Source organism: Pundamilia nyererei, unplaced genomic scaffold (assembly GCF_000239375.1).
Source record: "Pundamilia nyererei isolate P.nyererei 1_Seehausen unplaced genomic scaffold, PunNye1.0 scaffold00056, whole genome shotgun sequence".
Lineage (NCBI taxonomy): Eukaryota > Metazoa > Chordata > Actinopteri > Cichliformes > Cichlidae > Pundamilia > Pundamilia nyererei.
The window spans coordinates 1,688,627-1,704,705 of record NW_005187457.1 but is presented as its reverse complement, the minus strand read 5'-3'; the positions used below and the strand labels follow the sequence as shown (position 1 = coordinate 1,704,705).

The 16,079-nt window shown below is 41.9% G+C and overlaps 1 protein-coding gene across 8 annotated transcripts in view; it reads left to right on the top strand.

Moving 5' to 3' along the window:
- Nucleotides 1–16,079, top strand: part of elavl4 (ELAV like neuron-specific RNA binding protein 4) — a 69,836-nt gene that overhangs the window by 4,461 nt on the left and 49,296 nt on the right. The window contains exon 1 of one of the 8 annotated variants that reach the window (XM_013911080.1): nucleotides 9,525–9,719. The exons of 6 other annotated variants lie outside the window; for them this stretch is intronic. In XM_013911080.1, coding sequence (XP_013766534.1) covers nucleotides 9,711–9,719 — 9 coding nt within the window. In that variant the 5' untranslated portion in view covers nucleotides 9,525–9,710. Of the gene's footprint in view, nucleotides 1–9,524; nucleotides 9,720–10,666; nucleotides 10,926–16,079 lie in introns of those variants that run through there. One more of the 8 variants, XM_013911079.1, reaches the window with a different exon arrangement.

Below are 16,079 nucleotides of genomic sequence, written 5' to 3'. Positions count from 1 at the left end.
CACACACACACACACACACACACACACACACACACACACACACACACACACACACACACACACACACACACACACACACGTGTATCTTCTCTTGTTTGCTTTTTTCCTTACTGTATTTTTTTCTCTCTTGGAGTCTTTTTTATTTTGTACAGCATAGCACATTCGAAAGCCTGTTAATGTGTGCTGCATACCGTCATTGACTGTCACCTGTTTTTCATGCTTATCCACTCTGTATACTAAACACAAACAATAGAGTACCCCACCAATAGGCCGCTGCAGTGTCATGTGTCCACGCCCAGCCAAAGGTCACCTGTGACCCCACTTATGTAACGGCAGTAGTGGGGCTCAGATTCATCAGACATCTTCGAAGCGTGTAGTCCTCTAATTCAAATGTAAACAAAAAAGGTCACACCCACCACCAGAAAGTAAAGCAGAACCTGCTGTTATTCCCACACTGACTCACAAGCCTTTTAATACATGGATTAACTTAGTCATAGTCATCACAATTATCACAGTTTACGTTGTAGGGGATTATAATTCCGTAGTGGGCTTGTAAATTGTAGTGCGGATTTTACGTCACGTCTGTGGCCACATTTATGCAGTTCAGCACACTGAATGAAATAATCTCACTTCTTGCTGTTCAGTTTTCTTCCTTAATTCCAAGTAAATATTTAAAAAAAATCCCAGGGCTGCCCTTTTGCCTGGCAATATAAAACATTTAATTTCAGAAACAAATTTGTTCCCTCTCTTGGACAATGTTTTCACATCCAGCTGCTGTTATTTCATTTGGCTTAAGAGGATAAATACAGAAAGAATAATGCGACAGGCAAGACTGGAGAGAAAGAGCTATTGTGTTCCCGAATGTTGCGAGTTCTTCGTGTTTTGCTGTTTGCAAACAATAAATATGTAAAAATAGAAACTTTCTTCAGATGCTATTCAGAAGTGAAGTCCAAGGCAGAGGCTAAAATGTAATTTTAGGTCAACATATTTCTCCATTTAAAAAGCAGTTTATGCTGTGTGTGTTGAATTATTCAGGGTTAGTGAATTAATTATAAAACTGACAGTCAATGTACTACGGATATGTCAACCTTATAAACCTTGACAAAAGACGCATTAGCCAGTGTAAGACCTTTACTGCGCTGCCTCCATCTCTGATGATAATCTCATCAGATGGTTTAAGCTCAGTCTTCTCCTTTACAACAGACACAAATTTATAATGCAAACAAAATCCCCTTTACAAAAAGAACATTAGATAGTCTCTTTTTTTGCCCATTTTGTAGGTGAGAACTCATTTTAAGATCGGCGATGTGAGGAAATGGGCCTCATTGTTGACAGCCAGACGCCTGTTGATGCTGAGCTGACAAATGGTGCCGATACTTGAGCGATTGTCTGCGTTTGAGATGCTGGCATTTTGATGAACAACACTGTTTTTTACTCTCTCAAAATTGATGGTTTCAAAGCCAACACGTTTTTATCGATTCGTTAATTGCCGGGGATGAGGCAAAGTATCCGTTGTCACAAATGATGAATGGCTGACTCGTGCAATAACGCAAATGAAGAATGACCGGTGACGTTAAAGCAGCTCACTGGTTTCTAACAGTTGGAGCATATGTTGGCTTGACTTAATGTATAAAAAATGATGGGGGGGGGGCGGGGTTCCCCCGTTGATTAGCTTGCATAAAATGCAACCAAAATCCAGCTATACTGAAAAAACTCCTACAAATATATTTTGTCCGCAGTAAGGCTAACAACTAACAGCAGCAGCATCTTTATCTGCTAAACCCTCCATTAATTATAAATGTACCCTAATAGCATAGCATATGCAGTGTTTCTTGTATAATCTTAATATGTGTGATTATTTGTGAAGTAACTGGGTAGATGTTAGAGAGTTACAAAATAAATGTAATTGCTATCTGGGAAAATTATGCAATTAAATCACAGTTACTGTGATTTAAAGTGTTTATATCCGCCAGTTAATAAACATACTGGCGGATATAAAGGGTTATATGGGGAATATAAAATCTGGGGTTTTTTGCATGTTATTGCAAAATTTACTTCATTTGGGATATTCGCTGATAACTTGGGTCAGCAGAGCCATCGTGATAAATTTGCATGCCAAATTTCAACAGCAGGATGGCTTACAACAAGTTGTCTCTACTACTCAGGAGGTTCCGATCATTTGGCAGTATGAATTTAAATTTTGAGTGTTGCTTTTGATCGATTCTCTTGTTTGAATTTGCACCACCTCTTGGTAATATTAGTAATATTACTGGACAGACTATTTACCAGTGGCAGAAATGCTGTCAACATCATGGGGATTTATCTAGAACCTGTAGAAATCTTTTGTAATATAATATTTATATCTTTTTGGAAACATACATTTTATATGTTGCTTTCCTTTCAGGACTTTAAAATATTTACATTAGGTGTTGCTTTTTTAATAATCTGTACCTTATTACATTTGAAAACCAGCTTTCTCAAAACGTTCTTTTAACATCTTTTCTCGCAGAATTACATTTATTTATCCTGACTTAATGTTACAAAGCGAAGATTTACTACAGAATGTGCCTGGTGCCTTTTGTACAAAACGTCTTGGTATTTTCACTGGGGAAAATAATTTCTTGACTGTTTGCTTCTAATGACTTTTTTCTCTTTAATCGGCTAAATGCTCCAACGACGCAAAATAACCGAAACATGTCTCTAAGCATGTAGGCATTTAAACTGAAATCCAGTGGGGTTTTTCTTGTGCATTACCCACTCGCTTTTCTTCAAGCATGAGAAAGGGCGGTTAAGCATGAAGTGACATTTGGAGAGCTGGATTTGTGCGGCGTGGGCATGTTTTGGTGCACAGTGCCGATGGCCAGCTCAACGAAGGACCGTGGATGTGTCTAATTTCTGAAAGGTTATTTCTTATCAAAAGCCACAGTGGTGTAAATTATGCGGATCTGATAGCGTAGGGTTTTTGATGAGGTTTTAAACACCGCAGAGTTTCTAACAAAAAAGGGGACTCGTTTCTGCAGAAAGATGACTGCAGAAACGACAAAAAGTAAATATTGTACATAAAATGCTTGTAGAGTGAGCAGCGGCAATTAAAGAACCTCAAGTGGGAAACACTGCGCGTTCTGTGTTGCTGTAGGGTGTGTGTGTGTGTAAGTGGGGGGAGTTGTGATTAAAGCCTCCACCAGATGGACCACAGCGGTCGCCCTGTGAGCATGGCTGTACCCCGACCAGGATCAAACGCAAAACGGGCTGCCATCCTCACAGCCCCAGCGCCCACCAATAAATCCCCATGATCCACTGACCCACCACACTACGGCTTCATTTTACACATACAGTTTATACTAGAGAGCACAACATCAACAGAAAGAGTGCGGCTCGGCGTCCTAATGATTGCCCCTCATCTTTTACTTCAACTATATGCAAATACGGATCTTTACATTATCTATACATCTACAGCTAGCGGAAACTTTATGATTACTGAGAGAGCTGTTGGCCTGCTGAAGTTGAATGTCACCCCAAGCTGTGGACCACTCTGTTGTCCAAATGGACACTAATCCACCAGAGTCCTGTTGAGAATACACTCTCGGTGCCAGAACACATGCCAGACTCAACAGCAAATGCATAGCTAAGCCTTTCTGGGCACCTACACAAGCCATCTCTCATTTGTGTTCCGTTACAACCTCAAAGACCATTATGACCATCATCTCTTTCATATAAAAGGGAGGGGCGATCACAGTGCTGGCTTAATAGGTTCGGTTTATATGCATTCATGTGTAGATTTGGTGTATTTATGTATATTTCCTGATATTTTCACGCATTAGAAAAGAGAAGAAGTAGAAAAACAGCAGGGATTTTGAATTAAAACAACAAACGAGGACTGTAAGAGTGCAGAGTTTACATAGTGGCTGAACAAGCACACACCCTCAGATAGAGACAGCGCTTTCAAACAGCCCCCTGTCACATCTCTGCAGCTTGCAAAGCTCCAGCCATACCAAACAGCTTTGAGTTAAAGTTGAAGAAAGTGGCTGTGACAAATGCAGCACAGCCTTGTTCCGGGATCAGCGTGAAGAATTCATTTCTGATCTAAGGAGTTTCTACGAGGGAGAGTGACACAGGCAGGGGTTAAGCTGACTGCGTATCATGCCCAGTGACACGGAGAGAAGAGGATGTAGGAGGAAAGCACCAACTAGATTAGCTCAATTTCACCAAAGAGGGAAAAAAAAGCCTTTAATGTGATGTACATTTAGTTAACATCCACCATTCGAGGGATCCTCTTTCTGTCTCAGGTTACCGTGAGTTAACAGATTTGTAAATGGCAGGCCAGTGTGGGATTTACTCATTAGTTTTTCCAAGGAAAAAGATCATTCAAAATGAAAAATTTACACGAGCAACATCAGAAACAATGCATTCAAAGCACAGGGCTGTAACTCGTTTCGATTTGGTTACATTGGAACGCAGGATAAGTGCTTGATTTTTACAGCGGGTTTGAGATTTGTAATATTTGTTCACTTTGTACTCTTGTACATTTATCCCTTTTCTTCCAAAATAATTTAACATCATGTGCCCTTGGTCACTTAAATAAGATGCCATTGTGTTGATTCTGTTTGTCCTGCTTATAGACACGGGTTTTGTGGTAGGACTATGTCCAGCTGCTGTAATCCATTACTAAACTGCCAGAGCACTGTAGCCCAGTGGGGCCTGCTTTTGAGGAGAAAGAAAAGAGGTGATTTGACTGATGATGTAGGCACACCGCGCATCTGTGACTTACCAAGCATCAGCCAAATAGTGTGTACGATTTCTTCATGAAAGTAAACCTTCTCGTCTTAAAAATGAAACCAAGCAACAAAAGTCAGCAGAGTCCAAACTGCCCATTGTTGTCCAGAAACAGACATGTTATCGTGTTAATAGCTGTCTGGCGGCTAGACCCGGCGATGCTGATTTTGTCACTGGAGATAGGCAAGCTGAAGGCTGTGATTCTCATTTGTTGATTGTTACCGGCAGAGGGTGGACACCTGCCAGGAAAGAGGCAGTCATCAGTCTGAGTAGCACAGCAAGATGCTTCTACTGCCAGAACTTCAATAGAGCAACTAAATCTATCCTTCAAGGGCAAATCAAAAAGATCCTAAGTGAACCACGGCACACCGAGGAGGGTGCGCTGAGCTATTAAATGTATTAGGCTGTTTTACTGCGTCGACTGCTGTGAATTATGGGATGTTTTTAAACCGAAATTAACAAGGCCTGATAAGTATTTTATTATTCTCCATGGGTCTGTTAAAATACCGTTTTGTCCTCAATTACTGTGTTTTGCCATACTGCGATAATTCAGGTTCGTACTGTTTTCTGTCGGAGGACGAGTTTTTCCTTCCAAACACAAGTTTTCCTTCTCTTGTTAATTATCAAGGTATTTTCTTCCAGCACTTTGAGGTAACACCTCAACTGGCATCTTCACTTCTCTCCCTTTAAATAGAAGCCTTATTATGCAGAGTGAAACATAGGACAGGTGTTGAAACACTGCGTGTGACAGTTAACAAGACTCAAACCGAGAGCACCCACAATTATCACTGTCTGCACACTGCATACTCAAACCGAACCTGCTATACGGCGTACGCTATTCTTCACCTGCTCTTTCGCACTTGTTACCAGAACGCTACGTGTTGGCTGCTTCCAGAGTATAATGTGTAAGCACAGCTTTAGTATGTGTAATTGTGCAAACCTCTCCCATTGCGCGTACACAAACAGATCCTTCTGGGTGTGGCAGAGATGTAGCGTCTTGAGTTTGTGCAGGAAAATCAGAATGAGTAAAAGAGTAAGTGGAACTACGCAGTCTGCAGTTAATCCATTAAGGTCTGTGACTAGGAGGGGTTTAGGGAGGAGAAGCTGGGCTGAAGAGAGGGCAGGAAGAGTTCATGACAATTAGCCAGCTCTCTGCTTTCAGAATTAGCAGGTTGGAAGCACAGGATGAAAATACTTCTGAGGTGCAGGCCTTACATCTCCAGCTGTACAACAGAGACTGTGTGAGAGTGTGACACGCTCCATGAATAAAATTTTTGTGTATGCCTAGAATCAGCTGTCCTTTTTGTGTGTGTTTATGGATAAGAGCCAGAGCCAATAAGCGAGATGGGGCTTCACATTGCTGACAGTGTGGCTGGCCCTGCTGGGTTATAGCCACAAAAGCTTTTTAACTTTCAAAATGTTGCAAAAGGAAAGAAATATCATTTATCTGCTTAAAAACGATTTAGCGATCAGTCATCGTCTAAAAGGCCAAATAATGCATCCAATCAAAACTAGGCACTTTTTGTGCAAAGTATGACAAAATGAAAATGCAATTAAAAAGAGTAGCCCGTTTAGTTATTAGCATTAATTGCTTTTTTAAATTTATCCAGTGCTGCATTGCAGTTTATGTGCGCTAGACATAAACTGTACATAAAGACAGCCCAGATCCACGAGATAATGAGCTGTACTGTAATATCCAATCTGGAGAGTATCTCAACATGAATGCCCTTGATAGAGTATCTTAACCACTCCCCCCATCTGTCCACGCACAATATTATAATGCTCAGTGTATGTCCTTAAGTATGGCAGCAACATGGCTCCGTCTTTGATATGCGTCTGTGTACAGAAACTGCACGCACTCCATAACACCGCGCACGGGAAAGAACAGATTGTGTTTATAGCTGGTAGTCACTTTCATTGCCTTTTAAAATCATTGTCCTGTAGCGCAATCTAGCAAAATGACACACAAAGCAAGACAACTGCGAGGGACTATTTTCACTTTCAAATCATATTCTCATTTAGAGAAAAGGTTATTTGGTTTATATTACAGTGGAGAGAAAAACAACCTCCAAACACTGTCTATTATGAAATAAGAAAATTATCACCCACTTTATTTTACTGCCTCTACACACTGGCAGTTAAAAGTTGACAAAACACATAGACAATTTTTTTTTTTTAAAAATAGGCGTGATTTGTATGCAAGTCACTGCCATAGATTTGACTTTCTACTCCTTACCGTAGGGAATTAAAATGCAACAATAAAAACACAGTTTGGTCAAGAATATTAAAGGCTGTTGGGTGGAGAATGTCTTTTCCTGGGTCCTACCCAAAGCCTTTATTAAACTCAAAGGTCAGCGCAGGAGGATAAAAGATGGATAGAAGACGGAGGGTTTGTTGCCTGTACTATTCAGCTGCAAATTTTGCTTCTCTCTGCTCTGTGGCAGAAAAGATAAAAAGCACATCACAAAGGAAGAGAGACAGAGACGCACTTCTATTTTAATCCATTTTCATTGTGCTTCATTCTACATTACTCTGCCTCTCTTATGTTATGTACCGTGTGATCGGTACAAATCTCCAGACTGCAAGTGCCAGCATATTTTTTTATTCTATCTGAAACAATAGTGAGCTTGTTCAGCCCATCTTTCCCCCTTGTGCACGTGCATGTCTACTGCTCCGACCTAATGGAAGGCGTAGTAAGGTTTCTCATTAGTATGTCGGCCACATGGCTTGGTTAGCTAGCTAGTTGTAGCTAAACAGACAGGTGGACGTTAGGGAAGAAGCAGAGAAACTGGGAAGCTTTAGTTCAGTCCTAACACATTTTTTCCCCCTGTTTTTTTAACAGTGTTTTTTTTTCCACTGTGTTCATTTGGGAGCTAATTTGTCAACCTACTTGAGTGTATGGTTGAAAATCCCAATTTAAAATTGTATAAATACACGTAGTGTTATTTCAGGTGTCAAGGTAGTTATTGTGTGTATAGTGCGTCCCCTGTGTTTTTACAGTAGATTATATATGTAGAATATGGCCCTTTCATGTGTTGCAGAGGTTGTAATTTAGTTTCAGACACAAAAAACTCACACTCAAGTGATTTTCAGTGGATGGTTAGCTTTAAGACCTGAAAATAATAACCCGTGCTGTTATTCTCAAATGCTTTGACATGTCAAAAAGTAGTGCCAGGTGGTCCAGTGGGACTGTAGGTCCCTTGTTGATTAAACAACTGCTTACCACTATTTTTCGAATAAACGTTGTATTTAATCAGTGGCTAGAGACTTGTAACTAACCATTACCATTTTTTAATACTAAACACAATCAATAAAAGCAATTTGCTTTCAAACTTTTCAGATTACATATGTATATTATACTGGAGTCTTGTATCAGGATATATTTTGAGCTGCAAGATGAGGAGATACCTCTCTTAGCTTAATGGATGTCCACTAGTTCCATTAGGTTTGCTGGGCCTCGCATAGCTGAAGGCTAGTTGAAACAAAACAGCAGGAGATTAAGAGTTGACAGCCTCTTATTGCTGCATAGAACACGAGGAAAAACAATACGATAATGTGCTGCGAAACTGATGATGTTTTGATCTCTTGGCAACCCGAGGATATAGCCACTGCGATATCAAATGAGGCTTTATGTTCATCTACAGCATAAGGTGTTTGAATGTGTTATAGAGCGGGAGCCAGAATATGTGTGCATGCAAATATATTATGTGTGCTAATAGGTATAGTAGGGTGTCGAGCAACATGTGTTTCCGTATTTGCATTCTGATTGTACGCATTCGTGTGTATGTGTGTGTTTGTATGTAGCCTGGTTTGAAGCTTCAGCCAAGAATTTCTGCCTGCAAGGTAACTGTGTTAAAGGGAAGCAAGAGCTCCCTCTTCTTGTCTGCCTGAGTTAGAGGCCAGGTGGACAAAATCAACCTGAGGCAGGTTTGGGGCTTGACAAAGACAGTTTAAGCTAGCTGTGCCCCCACCCATTAATATTCATTATTACTAAACTGTAATGAATATTACCATAATTGTCAGAGTAATTGGCAGTATCAGTAATTATGAATTTGATATGATAGCAGCATTTTGATTAAATATGCTCGCTCTTCAACACAGTAAACCAGGGATGTGTGCCCTGCTGCTTAATGGTTAGGTTGTAGTTTGGTTGTAGTTTGTAGGGGGTTTTTTTCTAAGAAGAGTAATTTGGAAGTTTTTTTGTTTTTTGGGGGTGGGGGGGTTGATGAGGCTGCAGTAAAATAACTGTAGAAGAACGGCTTCTGAGGAGGAGGGGGAGAGGTGTACACATGGCTTGACGACTGCAGCAATCGTGCAAATAACCTTGCAGGCGCGCTCGTACTAACACACTCCTCCGTGCACGTGTTAGAGAGCGTGCAACTCGCGCATAATTATCAACAGTGAAGTAGTGCATATATGCGAACACGAAATCTCCTTAAAAAAGCTTCCCTGGCACCTGTCTCCCCGCGCGATGCTTCAATGCCATCCCGCGTCGTGGACCACAAGAGCCTGCCTCCCAGGCTCTCATCCGCGAGCGCACCGCCCCGTCCTCACCTCCGCAGCCAATGGGAGAAGACGCGCGAGATGACTGGACAATCCGTAAATGGCTTTTGGGGGAAAGGTAGACGGTGTTTGCTCGCCGCGAATCTTTTGCTTTCCTTCCTCTTGACGCGGTGTTTGTTTTAAGGGGAGTGCCTTTTTGTGTTTTTGCGCTGGGTGAGGGCTTCCGGGGGCTTTCACACACACAGGCGCGCGCGCGGTTTTGCTTCTGTTTTGTTTTGGGGATTCCTTTTTTTCCTGTAGACTCACTACACCACGACCCCGGTTCATTTATCCCCTTTAAAAAACAAGCCGCTGCTCCTCTGTCCGACTCTCCTCCCTGACTTCGCCGGCTTTTATAGTACCGAGAACACCGACACCGACAGCCCGTCACAAGAATGGTCATGGTGAGTAGATGTCGTAGTACTCGCTTGTGTCTTTATTGTGCCACATGAGCTTTATTTCACTGTGACCATGTAGCCTATCGCAGCGGTAAGATAAATAAATAAATAATAACAATAACAATAATAAAATGTTGGGACAACATTTCTTTGAGCTTCTTACTTTCAAAAAATTAACAAAATTACAACAGTTACCCCGTTTAAAGACGTTTTTTCTCTTGCATTTCTTTGGGATGCACCTGCTTGGACAGGTGTGTGCAGACTTCCCGCGAGTTCGTGTTCGTGGTTTCGTTCTGTTATATTTGAAGCCGTCGTAGGTTTACAGGGTCTAAATCGGCATCAAAGTAATCGAACATTATTTAAAACATAAACTTTACTTTTGCGTGTGCGTAAGTGTCTGCGTGTGAAGTAGGGAGACAGCGATGGCCTGTATGCACACACAGTCGTATAAATGTACGGGGGATTTTAACATGCAACCCAGTAATAGCTAATTTATATACACAGTGCTGCGCAGGCATCCTATTACCATAGCGCCTGAGGCTGTAAGCGCTCTGCTCCGCGCTGCTCACTCAAGCACAGACAGACCTCAGCAGCGATTGATTGCTTTGCTGGGATTCAGAGAGCCTTTTCTCTGCCAAACCGGGCTGCGGCTGGCGTGTGCCGAGGAGGGCTCGGAGCCAGCCAGAGAGCGAAGGTGTTAACACTGATGGAGGGGAGGGGAGGCCGAGGGCTGACGGGCAAGCCGAGAAGCCAATCAGAGACTGTAAAAGAAAGTCGGGAGGGGTGAGTGGGCGTGGGCGGGCTCTGACCTTCCAGCTGAGCAGGCGAATGGGCAGGTGGTTGTGGGAAGGAGGGGAGGGTTGGTGGGGAGAGGGGGTGGGGGCAAGGAGGGAGGGTGGTAGGAGGGAGAGCCTTACTGCAGCCCAGCACTCACATCCATTCTGCTCTCAGCATCTGTGGAAGAAGGCGATGTTTGCGCCGTACACCTCTAGCACGCTGCTCTCTGCTCGCTGCTAAGACTCAGAATCAGGCAGAGAGGAAGAGTGCAGAGGAGAGGCAAAATAAGGAGACTGTGTCAGAGGAGAATAAGAGTTTTAAAAAGAGTAGGGGATTTTTCTTTTCTGAGGCGTTGCTGTAGCTGTTGTGTGAGGAGAGAGAGAACGTGAGACAACGGCCAGCATCTCCCAAATGGAGTGGAATGGGTTTAAGATGGTAAGGAAGGCTACGGGCAGCCTGCCACTATACTTGAATGTACGATGATAACTGCTGGTTAATTTTGAGCATCCTATAGTGAGCTGAGTAGCTTGTAGTTGTAGATATACTGTCCACCCACAGTCAGTCAGAATTATTCTTCTTGCTCAGCGAGCACTGCGATACTGTTGAACTATTGTTGTGCAGAATGTTAAGTTCCTTCTTACGGGGACGAGGGCTACAGCGGGGGGTTACACTGTAGGTTCGTGGGCAGAATGAAAAAATGAGGGAGGCAGATGGAGGGACGGAGACGGATATCGGGCTAATGAGAAACGTGCGGAGGAAGGAAAAGAAGTAAGGAAATAGGGAGGGAAGGGTTAAAAGAGGGGAACAGCACCCATTTTATGTTGAAGTCAGGGCTGTGTAGGTGTCCCCTGTTTTTCCAGCCTTTGCACCACTCTGAAATATTTACCTGTGTATAGTGCTGCAGAGGTGGATCGCACATGGTTGAGGGTTAAATGTCTTTTTACATGGTAAGGAAACTGGACTTTTTTGTGGATTTGCCATTCATTTATGCAAAGTACTGCATGTAAGTTAAATGAGTAGCCATGTTATCTGTCACGCCGCTTGTATAGACAGTCCGAGGGTGTGCTGTCCATGTATTGTGCCAGAGCTGAAGAAAAGATGGGAGTAGGTGTGTGAGTTACGCGCATGACTGGATTACAATAGATTATAATGTCGTGCATTCTTTCCCTCATTCTCAAGTTTTATGCCCCTTACGGCTATGTGTAAGTGCGTGCGCGAGCTCACTTGTCAGCACAGGAGTGATGATTACAAGCTGTTAAAGTATTCTGCTTTGCCTGCTCTCGCTGAATTTCACTTTAACATTGCATCCATTTACCCATTCATCCATCACATTCAAGCGACAGAGTGAGAGGTAGACTAATAAAACTAGCAGCCATTTTATTCCCAGTTGTTTTTTTACCTGTCAGAAACAGAAAGACAAAGTTGAGCCTCGTTGCCGATTCATCAATGCTATGACCGCAGAGTCATTATTATTATTTAGCATCTATCTTTTTTCAAAATGGTTCACTTGCCATCATCAAAGTGGACTGACTCACTTGGGCATTTCCACTAGGAACAACAGAAGCATTTGTCAGCAAGTACATTTTTTTATTTGCGTTCACCGGCTAGTTTTCCTTCGGAATGTAATCAAAATGCTAATTGAAAGGAAGGCGACTCTTCCTTGGGTGCTGCAGCTACGGGCACTAGCTGGCATGCTGGCAGCCGTAGTGTAGCATGGGTGTAGAGGCCTGTATCACAGGTAGAGTGGTGACGTAAGAAGACAAACGTAGGGGTGTGAGAGAAAGCGTGTGCAGCATTTAATTTGTAGATACAGACACAACTTAGTTTGGAAGAGGTGGACGCACAATGTGAATGACAAGGACCAGTGAGAGAGCGGGTGACAAAGTGGAATATTCATTAGTATTGGAGGTATTAGATGAGTGTGCATCCATGAAGCCTCCTGATGCGAACCAGTGGGGGACCTGCTCTAGAGACAGGCCATCATTTTACAAAAATACACACAGATACACACAAATGCGCAGTGGCTCTATTACCCCGAGGCAGAACACCACAAGCTCGAAGGTTACACATCAATGCTAATAGGGCGGGGTGTATGAGGAATTTATTAGCTACAGTGCACTGACCATGTGCTCGGGATTTAAATGTAACTGAAGATCAAAGACCTGAGACACGAACAGATGGGTGTACGAGTATGTAGCATGTAAGGTTTTTGAAGGAACAATAAAAGTGATTTGCAGACACAGAGGAAAAATATGTGGATGATAAGTTCACAAATACAGAACTAGAGCTACACAGACAATAAAGAAACACTGCTTCATCAGTTCAGTGACAGGTTAGCATGCGCTTCTGCACGACTGGTTCTGTGTGTTTGTGTTTGATTGCGTGTGTGCATCAGAGGGCCGACTGACACGTGTACAGATGGAGAGTGACATTGTTAAGTAGAGCCTCATTAGAGACCAAGCAAATACATAAAGCGAGAGGGGTGAAGTGGTTCGGACAGAGGAACAGCTGCCTCTTAATCTTCTTTCCAGTTGTCTTTACACAAACATCCGCTCTGACGGATTTAATGTGAATGTTTGCGTTGCATTATTTACTGTTGACTAGACCTTTAACTGTTCCTGGTGTTATCATGATCATAGCGGGGTTTAAACTTAGTCTTACACTATTACCAGATCCACAGATATTTTGCCTTTGTAACTATATTTAATTACAGATATTAATAATATTGATAGCAAAAAAAATAAACTTCTTCTTCTTTTTATTTTCAAACTTATATGTTTTCATATTTCAACTCGGTGAAATAATTTGCTTCTATACTGAAAGTTGCCTCTTATTACAAAGCTGACAAACTGAGGCAGAACACTCGGACCTCTGATGTTTGTCACAGAATAACAAAATCCCCCCAAAACAGCCTCCTTTGACTTCCTTTAAACTCCTCTCCTGGGTCAGTGCTGATTTGCTGTTTGCTTTTAAGAGGATTTATCAAAACTAGCAGCTTGTAATTTATACTGAAGATAAAAAATTGACTTTTAGGTTTAAGTGAAAAATTTGTATTTCCCTGGTTATGCATTGCTTGTCAACACTAATTTGTCACTAAGTTTCGTAAAGTTTACTTTAGACAAGGACAAATGCAAAATAAGCAGAAGGCCTATGGCGGTCTTCTGTTTGTCGTGTTAAGAGAGCACAGTTATGGCTGTGCTGCTGTTACTGTTGTTGATTCAGTTTTTACAGGCAGAGGTTTTTCACATCCACAATAATTAGATGAAATGTCAAATGTGTGCGTTGCGTGGTGTTGTTTATATACAGTATGTAGGTGTTACTGTGTCTCATACTGTGTGTGCCGCCTCTCTAGCTGTAGGTGTAAATGACCAGACCCATTCAGGCACATTAAAAAGGATTTATCAAAGCTGAGACACGTAGAGAGAAGTCAGCAAGGATAATGGCAACTTTAGTGCAGCGAGTCCAATAAAAACATCCTATAGAGAGTTTTCTCAGGAGACTTTTAGATAGATGTGATAGTGATGTGTGAACCAGAGAAAAGGAGTTTAACTATGTATGCATCTGTGCAGATTCTGCAGGAATTAATATTCCTGATTAAAATCTGATAGTTAAATATTTTAAGAAGGTGATGACCAAACAGGTCGTACACCTGAAAAGATACAATTACCATCCCCTACACAAACACAAAAAAATGAAATCAGAATTACCCCAGACAAAATATTTATTATCCCTTGAGACTAACACATCCCATTTATGTATAAATATGTAGCTGGCTGACATTTCAAAAGTAAAGATTTGATTTGCATGTGACATAACAGTACTAAGATGCCAGGATATTTGGGTTTGCGCTTACTTTGAGCCAAGAGCTTGTGCCACTGCTGCAGCGTATTTTGCGTGACGACATTATGCAATCTATCAGCTTTTTGGTGGTACATCGAAAAATATTTTGTTGTCTTTAAATGTCTTTTCCACTTTTCTTTAAACAAAAGCTGGATGGAAGCAGTTAATGAGCCAAAAGCCTGTTTGAATAAGAAGCTGCTGTAACAATCTCTGTCCCAATTAGCACGCTTTGGTTTTTAAATATTCCTTTTGTGCGAAGCCTAAACACACATGAAGACTCACAAAACGGTCACGTTGAAAATTTAATAGGCTTCCACAGTGATTTCCTTCATTTATTTAAAATGTTTTTTTTCCCTCTCCTTTTTAAAAAAGCTAGAAATTTGAGAGGCATGGTGAGGCATTCTGCTGTGAGGGGAACAGCATTCACAAATACTAGACCTAATTCCTTTGGCAGCAGCTCAAACTGCTACAGACAGACACATAATCAGCTGGGGAGTGTTAGCGCCTCAGCCCACTAGCAAACACAGGACCGAGCCCTTGTTGTGCATCGCTGCTTTTCAGAATAAATATCCCGATGGAAAATACAGTGGGAGGAAAGAGGTATTCATGTGTATATGGCTCTTTGTTCAGTCAAAAATACAGAAAGAGAGAGGAACACTGGCTTTCCTAGCTACTTTACTGCTCGTTCTACTCGATCCACTCTCTCCCTCATCTTCTCTATGTCCCTCGCCCCTCCTTCTCTTTCTCTCATCCTCCACTGTACCCTGTGTGTTTTGGTATTCATACAGATGTTTGGATTTGACTGGCAGTTTCTCATGAGACTGTGCACAAGCGGCTGACTCGTCTCATCTGCATTTTGCATCCCAGGAAAAAAGGGAACAGAAAGCAGTGGAAAGCGTCAGCAGGCAGACGGGCTGTGTGAATGTGTAAGAGTGAGGGCGTGTGTGTGTACACGTTGCATGTTTTTTTTCCTATTTTTTGGCTTTGGCAGCTTAACTGGCCCCAGTGCTGTAGCCGTGTGATGTTTAAAGGACGTTTCAAGGTCATGCTTTCGACAGGCCTCACCGCCTCTGACATATTAAACATTTATATATTTCTGTAGCCAGATGAATTATAGATTGAACATGCAACTGAACATGCTACAAAATGGCACCATTGTTGCTGGTAATAGACACATTAAGGCCTACAAAAACAGAATCCCACACAGCGTCATTTAGAGTTATCTTCAGTAGCAATGCGAACACAAGGAGGAAAAAGACCAGTGTTGCCATATGGAATAAACCAAGACACCAGGAAATCTCATAAACTCATAAAGCTATGGGCCACTGTGTATGCTAAAACTAACACACGAAACTACAGCATCTTCTCATATATATATATATATATATATATACATACATACAATAAACACAGGAAGAAGAGGTTGATAAAAAGGCTATTTTCCCCGAGATCAACCATACTTACCCAGCATAGGTTCAGCAGTGCGAGCTAACTACGCAGATCTGGGATGGCATCTCTGATAATAGATTTGTTTGTCCCGAAAGGAATACGGATGATTACAGTAAACGCATTTTCCCTTAACAATTGAGAGGAATGGCATCCCTCCTAAACAGTACACCTTGATGGAAATGAAGAATATGGTACATCAGATCCTTATCGTAACCAACAAACGTCAGGATTAGTCATGATCAGCACCTGTCAAGTCGATACTGGAGGTACAGAGGGAGAAAAGAAAAGGGGAGAGAAAAT